Here is an 8,484-nt window from a genome sequence, read left to right as displayed (position 1 = left end):
CGCCACCTCGCCCGGCTAGTTTTTTGTATTTTTTAGTAGAGACGGGGTTTCACCATGTTAGCCAGGATGGTCTCGATCTCCTGACCTCATGATCCGCCCGTCTCGGCCTCCCAAAGTGCTGGGATTACAGGCTTGAGCCACCGCGCCCGGCCCATATGATATTTTAAAAGGAAAGAGTAATTCTGTAAAACTCTGGACTCTAAATCATGCCCTGAGATCTTGGGATACAATTTGGTTTAGTTCGTATATGATCATGTGCTTACTATGTTACGCTGTAGGCAAGGAGTTGGTGTATAAGTGGTAAAACATGTCCTTCCCAAAGAGCGCATGAGTGGAGTGAGGGGTGGTCACAAGGGATGGCAGGGGGAGGAGAGGAGGCAAACCCGGAGATAATTTCAGTGACATGATAAAATGCTGTAAGATATAGAAGGAGCAGGACTGGGAAGGAAAGAAAAAAAAAAAACAAGAATAGGAAGGGCACATACAGAAAGAGTCATACTTAGGAACCAAGATTGATTGGATCCAGTAGACCATTAAGAAAATATTTTGTCTTCAAGGGATGGACTGTTTTTTAAGAGGCTAATAGCTGTAGAGTTTTTGTTGTTGTTAGTAGACAGGGTCTCACAGTGTTGCCCAGACTTGATGTGAATTCCTGGGCTCAAGCTATCCTCTTGCCTCAGCCTCCTGAGTAGCTGGGACTATAGGTGTGTAGCACTGTGCCCAGCTCCCAGTAATGCCTCTTTAATGTGAAAACTACTGTAGAGAATTAAAAGGGAAGAAAACTCAAGTAATTTCTATAATAGGTTAATACTGTCAGTAGGTCAATATTGAGTAATTTTGTTCCCCCAGGGGACGTTTGGTGATGTCTGGAGACAGTTTTGATTGTCACAATTGGGATATGGGTGCTACTGGCATAAGTAGAAAGACCAGGAGTCTCCTGATGATACTCGAGGGCGCACGACAATCCCCCTCCACCCACAACGAAGAATTATCACACAGCTCAAAATGTTAAGTGCTAAGGTTAAGAAACCAACCCTGCATTAATCTATACTTAGCACCCTGTTTTGTTTGTTTGTTCTTTATTGAGACAGGGTCTTGCTCTGTCACCCAGGCTGGAGTGCAGTTGTGCAGTTAGAGCTCACTACAACCTCAAATTCCTGGACTCCAGTAATGCTCCCACCTTAGCCTCCTGAATAGCTAGGACTATAGCCTAGTGCCACCCCACCCAGCTAACTTTATTATTTCTAGAGACAGGGTCTTGCTGTGTTGGCCTGGGCTGAAGAATTCCTCCTGCCTTGGTCTCCCAAAGTACTGAGATTACAGATGTGAACCTCCAGGGCTAGTCTAGCACTGTTCTTGATAGGGGTGGTTTGGATGGTGAAGGAGCCAGAGGCATGGTTTTGTACCCTATTCTGGCTAGATTTTGGTTAAGGAAAGCTATTCTGTAGGCTACAGGTCAAAAACCCAGCCTGTTGAGGGCCTACTTTGAGACAGGTACTATATAGGAACTTGGTAAAAATGGTGGATAGCCCTCTGCTTAACTGGAGCACACACTGAATGTTCCACAAATGACGGGTCTTTTGTATCAGTTGTCTGTCTTTATGTATTACAATATTTAAAATGTTTTTTTTCCCATCCTGAGTTTAGTTTGTGTATAGATAAGTTATTTTAACTGTTCTTCTAAGGAACTTGGGAATATTAATACAGCTTAATTGCATTTCTTTTTTCCATGATGGTGGATACAAACCTTTAGCTGGCAACCCATGTAATAATGGGTGTTGTGTGTTTTTTTTTTTTAACTAAAAATAAAACTTTATTTCAATTATTACGCTAATTCTATAACATTATTTAGAATGCTAGGGTTTTTTAAAAAATTTATACTTTAAGCTTTGGGATATATGTGCAGAACATGCAGGTTTGTTACATAGGTATATACGTGCCATGGTGGTTTGCTACACCCATCAATCTGTCATCTACATTAGGTATTTGTCCTAATGCTATCCTCCCTAGCCCCCCACTCCCCGACAGGCCCTGGTGTGTGATGTTCACCTCTCTGTGTCCATGTGTTCGCTCTCTCACTTATGAGTGAGAACATGCGGTGTTTGGTTTTCTTTTCCTATGTTATTTTGCTGAGAATTATGATTTCCAGCTTCATCCTTGTCCCTGCAAAGGACATTAACTCATCCTTTTTTATGGCTGCGTAGTATTCCATGGTGTATATGTGCCACATTTTTCCTTATCCAGTCTATCATTGTTGGGGGGTGTTGTACTTTCAATCCCTTTATTCCTTGGTCTTATTTTAGGTACAGTTCTTAAGTGTTTTAAGTCTGTTGAGGTAACCAAATATCCCCTCAATTTAAAAAATCTATACAATTGTTTTAGTATGACCTAAAAAACTACGATACAAATAATATATAGGGCTGCGTGTGGTGGCTCATGCCTGTAATCCCAGCACTTTGGAAGGCCGACGCGGACAGATAGCTTCAGCTCAGGAGTTCAAGACCAGCCAGGTCAACATGTCAAGCCCCACCTCTATTAAAAATACAAAATTTAGCCAGGTGTGGTGGTGCGCACCTGTGGTTGCAGCTACTTGGGAGGCTGAGATGGTAGAATCACTTGAACCTGTGGATGGAGGTTACAGTGAGCCAAAATTGCGCCACTGCACTCCAGCCTGGGCAACAGAGCAAGACCCTGTCTCAAATAAATAGAAAAACGTGGAGTGAGGTTTGGAAATGATATTTAATGCTTATTAAGAACAAAATATAGGGCAGTTTTTAAATTTTGGTTTTGTCATACTTTGACCTTTATGTTTTCCCTTTGCTTTTAGATTTTGGCTCTCTGTTTGACTTGGAGCACGACTTACCAGATGAATTAATCAACTCTACAGAATTGGGACTAACCAATGGTGGTGATATTAATCAGCTTCAGACAAGTCTTGGCATAGTACAAGATGCAGCTTCTAAACATAAACAGCTATCAGAATTGCTGCGATCTGGTAGTTCCCCTAACCTCAATATGGGAGTTGGTGGCCCAGGTCAAGTCATGGCCAGCCAGGCCCAACAAAACAGTCCTGGATTAGGTTTGATAAATAGCATGGTGAAAAGCCCAATGACACAGGCAGGCTTGACTTCTCCCAACATGGGGATGGGCACTAGTGGACCAAATCAGGGTCCCACGCAGTCAACAGGTATGATGAACAGTCCAGTAAATCAGCCTGCCATGGGAATGAACACAGGGATGAATGCTGGCATGAATCCTGGAATGTTGGCTGCAGGCAATGGACAAGGGATAATGCCTAATCAAGTCATGAACGGTTCAATTGGAGCAGGCCGAGGGCGACAGAATATGCAGTACCCAAACCCAGGCATGGGAAGTGCTGGCAACTTACTGACTGAGCCTCTTCAGCAGGGCTCTCCCCAGATGGGAGGACAAACAGGATTGAGAGGCCCCCAGCCTCTTAAGGTAAGTACAGTTGTGGTTTGTGTGCACAATTGGCACACATGTGAGTATTGCCATGACGGATGGAGGGTTTGCCTTACATTGTATAGCAGTTTCCACATACTACACGACAGGAGTTTACTGTGGGCTGTCATAAGTTTTAAGAAGTGCCTGTATTAAATTTAAGTAAAACATTTATTTTACAACTGGTATTCTATAACTTCATACTTCCAAATGATTGCTGGCTAATACTGGTTCTCTCTGGCACAAGTATTGGAATGTTTTTATCTCATTTCCAAGTCCAGTTTAGCCTTGTAGCCTCCTTATAAAATTACAGTTTGGAGATGGATGGCATTACACTATCTTCAGATGGAGACTCCATTTGTTCCTATTGCTTTGACTCTCCTTGGTTTTCAAGAGAGACATTTATTCTAAGAAATGTATTAACTGGTATTTTTCTTTATTGGTTGATGGAAATTAAGGTGCATTTGTTTATATGAGACCTCAACAGTGTAGATGTTTCAGTGAACCAGAACTTGGCCAAAGACTTCTGTTAGCTTAGAGAATGCTAAGTATATTATTTAAAATACTTTAAACTCTTTAAATGTGTACCCTGTATACATAAATAAGACATAATCACACATACTTCAGTGCTTATTTCTCCATATTTTTCTTTACATATTTTATCCGTTTTTCTTAAAATGGGATCACACTATGGTTGCCAGTGCCTGGCATGATGGCTTCACTTGGAAGATTAAGTTGGAGATAGGTACAATTTTCACAAGGAGTCAGGAGCAAGTTTTCTCTGTAACAGGAATAATTTGAGCAGATATCAGGACTTCTGTGTTCCTGAGAATATTGGGTGCAGTGGCTCATGCCTATAATCCCAGCACTTTGGGAGGCCAAGGCAGGAGGATCTCTTGCACCTATGAGTTAGAGACCAACCAGGTAGCATTGACCCCCATCTTCTATTTAAGGGGAAAAAAAAAAAAAGAGAACCTTGATGGTGACAGAGACTGCAAATGTGAATTGAAGACAGATGGAAAAACTTGTGTTGGGGGAAACTGGGATGACATGTAGGAATTCAGAAGCCTTAAATGGTTTTTTTGCTACAAGAATATTGACAAGTTAGGATTCTGTTTTAGCATTCCTGCTTTGTAGGTTCTCGCTTTCTGCCCCTCACCTCCTGCCACTTATTTTTTTGTTTGTTTGTTTTTGAGACAGAGTCTTGTTGTGCTGCCCAGGCTGGAGTGCACTGGCTTAATCGTGGTTTACTGCAGCCTCAACCTGCCAGGCTCAATCTTCTCTCCTCAGCCTCCCGAGTAGCTGGAACTAAAGGCATGCACCACCACGCCTGGCTGATTTTTTTTTTTTTAAGAGATGGGGTGGGGTCTCACTACGTTGCTCAGGCTAATCTCAAACTCCTTCTGGGCTCAAGTGATCCTCTTGTCTCAGCCTCCCAAAGTGCCAGGATTACAGGTGTGAGCAACTGCACCCAGCCTCTGACACTTTTAGATTGCCGTGTCAGTGTAGCTTACTTAGAATATTTGGAGTGAGAAAAGAAACAATAAGGTAAATTATTAAGTACCTTTTCTGGAATCTAGGAACATAGCTATGAAGAGATAAAGTCCTTGCCACCAATTCTGCTATGGAGAGGAGGGATGCCAGACTTAAAATAAACCCTCCCTGGTGGACAAAATACTTAAGGGTTAAAGTAGTGAATGAATTTACTTCATGTAACCTACTTTCTACTGTGCACATAAGATACGAATTTTAGAGTATGCCAGGTAAGTGCTATGGAGAAAAATAAAGGAAGGAAAGGCTCATTGACAACTACTTGGGAGTGTGGCACTATTACGGTTGTAATCTAAATTTCTTTCAGAAAATGGGTTTATATAAAAGTGAACAAAACAAAAATTCCTGTCCTTGTGGAGCTTGTGTTTTGATATGAAGGAGGAATTCAGATTTTAAACTTCTGTTAAATGATATTTTATTTCCTTATTTTATGTTTATTAGAGTCTTGCTGTTGCCAGTGCTGGAGTGCAGTGGTGTGATCTTGTATCACTGCAACCTCTGCCTCCTGGGTTCAGGCAGTTCTCCTGCCTCGGCTTCCAAGTAGCTGGGACCACAGGCATGTGCCACCATGCCTGGCTAATTTTTGTATTTTTAGTAGAGAAGGGGTTTCACCACGTTGCCCAGGCTCATTGTGAACTCCTGACCTCAAGTGATCTGCCCATCTCGGCCTCCCAAAGTGCTGCTGGGACTATAGGCATGAGCCACCGCGCCCGGACCTATTTCCTTATTTTAAAGTGAGCCTGCCTATATTGATATTTTGTAAAGTACTTATATCAGTGTTTGACAAATGAGGGAGATTTAAATGTTTAATATATATATTTTTTTAAAGTAACAAATACACTTTTAATTGATATAAAAACTACTCAAGGAAGGTCAGTGATCGTTTTAGCCTCTCATCTGTTAGAGCTGTATGGTGAGCAGCCTTGAGTAGCTGGGCTAACTGGTTATTTTCCGGAATTCCCACCATCCACGGTATTAGAAAAAACAAGGCATTGTCTCAGTTTAGGAGAAACACATGGCCTACTAACCAAATCCAGTCACTCATATCCCGTATTTTTTCTTTAGCTCTTCTACTTTGTTGATGTAAGCTTTCATGGCATCTTCCTTGGTAGTCCCTTTCAGCTCATTCCAGGCATCCCACTTGGCCTTGCCCGTGAAGTCCAACATCCTGGGCCGTTCTGTATTTACATCACCCACGGTTGCTTGTTTGTAGCGGCCATAGATGAACAGCATCTCATCATCGGCTGGCTTGGTCTTAAGGTGCTTAACCTCCTCTGCAGCTTTCTCAAACTCAGCCTGAGACACCCTGGCCGCCTTGCAAGAACTCCAGGGAGACCGCGGAGGAGGCGAGGACCAGGAAACGATCGCTCCTGTTTAATAAATTTTTAAAAAAATTTTAAGTTACATAGGTTTAGGATAAGATAACCACTTAAGGCTGGGTGCAGCAGTTCACACCTAGAATCATTCCAGACCAGCCCCAGCTGGTGAGACCTCCATCTCTACCAAAAAAAAATTATCCTGGTGTCATGGCACACCCACACCAGTACAGTTGCCCTTCCACTGTACCAAGTCCTAAAATTATCTTGTAGAGTGAATTACACTCATTACGTTTCTTCTAAAACTCCTAAGACTCATGATATTTAAGAATTAGGATTTAAGGTGTGAGGAAGTTTTCAGTGAGATTTGATGACTGTAAGCCTGTTGGCAAATGACATCAGCTTTTGCACACAGTTCTTTTCATGGAGGAATCTGTGGTTCAGGATGTGCAGGCAGGTGGTGATGCTACTACTACAGCTGTCTTCCAAAAGTCTGACCCATGGTCATTTATGGGAAGAAACTTGGATCATATTGCCTTTTACCCCAATCTTTAGATTCAGCATAAACTAATCAAAGCCAAAATGTTTTTAAGTTACTTTTGTTTTCGAGACAGGATCTCTTTCTGTCACCCAGGCTGGAGTGCAGTGGCACCATCACAGCTCACTTGCAGCCTTGATCTCCCAGGCTTAAGCGATCCTCCTACCTCAGCCACCTAAGTAGCTGGTATTACAGGGACTGCCATGCCCTGCCAGTTATTTTTATTTTTGTTGAGACAGGGTCTCACTATGTTGTCCTGGCTGTTCTCAGCCTCCTGGCATCAAGCAATCCACCTACCTTGGTCTTCCAAAGTGCTCAGATTACATACAGTCAGGAGCCACTGAGCCTGGCCACATTTTTTTTCAAGAAGAAAAAATAGGCATGGCTCAGTGGCTCACGTCTGTATTCCTACCACTTTGGGAGGCTGAAGTGGGAGGATCTCTTGAAGCCAGAAGTTAGACGTGCCCGGGCAACACAATGAGACCCCATCTCTACTTTTCTTTTTTCCAAAAAAGAACAGTTGTCTGCAGGACCCATTTCTTGTAGCTGCCTAGAACTGTGTGTGGCTTCTTCACCCTCTGTCTTTTTAGTTGAGGTAGCTATTTGTATGGTGGTAGGTCATTGGACATCTGGAGTATATTAGCTATGGAGAAAGAAACAAAATCAAAAAACTATAGTGTAGCAGAAATTAAGTACAAAATATTCCTTATTACATTTAGTGTGGGGAGTAAAGAAGTGGGGCTCAGGAGATAGAAGGGGCAATGATCTGGAGGTTGGTTGTTATTTTATTTTCTAACTCTTCAACAGATCTCTGTGGGAGATGGAAAAACAAAAACTAGAGAATCTTTTTTGGTCACAGTGACCAAAAGTGTCAGGAAGAAATTACCGCCAGCTGATCTCAGCAATCAGTGTAGTCTGTGTATTTGAACCCATAGTCTGCCCATAGAGGAGCTTGGAGTTTCCAGGTAATGCATCGTGATTAAGGGAACAAGCAGTGTCAGGAACTGGTTGAAATTCAGTTGGTCTAGGCAGGCAAGGCATGCAATCATGAAGGACCAAATTGGGGAAATATTTGGATAAAGACATTACATTTATTAACAAGAGACAACAAAGCAGCTTAGAAATTCCAGCATTTTGTTGATTCAGATAATAGGACTCTTGAGGGCATAATTTATTGTCTGTCTTGCGGGTTCTGTGATAGAATGACTTTCATGTTATGTCTATCATGAATTTTCATGCTAATAAGAAACAGGTGAAACAACTCCCCCATGTATAGGTATGCATATTACTGGAGCCACATTGGATAAATACTAGTACTTTAAAAAAGAAAAAAAAAAAGAAAAACATAGGCGGCAGCAGCACTTGCAGCCAGATTTGTAACTACCAAAAGTAGCCTGGACTTGATTTAAACCTGTTTCTGCATTCTGTTGCCTCTGCAGTCTTTTTGGCAAGAAGGTCCCCTCCCCTCCCCTCCCCTCCCATCCCTGTCTCTTATACACATCTAGATGTGTATAAGAGACAGGTATGGTGCGCAGCCTTGAGTAGCTGGGCTAACTGGTTATTTTCCGGAATTCCCACCATCCACGGTATTAGAAAAAACAAGGCATTGTCTCAGTT

General features: G+C 42.3%; 1 protein-coding gene and 1 pseudogene across 3 annotated transcripts in view; one reads left to right on the top strand and one right to left on the bottom strand.

Annotated features, from left to right (window-relative positions):
- The window catches only part of EP300 (E1A binding protein p300), a 97,069-nt gene that overhangs the window by 24,363 nt on the left and 64,222 nt on the right, over positions 1 to 8,484 (top strand). For both annotated transcript variants that reach the window (XM_011978788.1, XM_011978789.1), the window contains exon 2: positions 2,828 to 3,462. In XM_011978788.1, coding sequence (XP_011834178.1) covers positions 2,828 to 3,462 — 635 coding nt within the window. The remainder of the gene's footprint in view (positions 1 to 2,827; positions 3,463 to 8,484) is intronic.
- The window catches only part of LOC105538830, a 17,040-nt pseudogene continuing 14,394 nt past the window's right edge, over positions 5,839 to 8,484 (bottom strand). The window contains exon 2 of the transcript XR_001005970.1: positions 5,839 to 6,379. The product of XR_001005970.1 is annotated as an acyl-CoA-binding protein pseudogene (transcript). The remainder of the gene's footprint in view (positions 6,380 to 8,484) is intronic.

The sequence above is a fragment of the Mandrillus leucophaeus genome, unplaced genomic scaffold (genome assembly GCF_000951045.1).
Source record: "Mandrillus leucophaeus isolate KB7577 unplaced genomic scaffold, Mleu.le_1.0 Scaffold2, whole genome shotgun sequence".
Taxonomy (NCBI): Eukaryota; Metazoa; Chordata; class Mammalia; order Primates; family Cercopithecidae; genus Mandrillus; species Mandrillus leucophaeus.
Note: the sequence above shows the minus strand (reverse complement) of the source record. Positions and strands in the feature narration are given on the sequence as shown.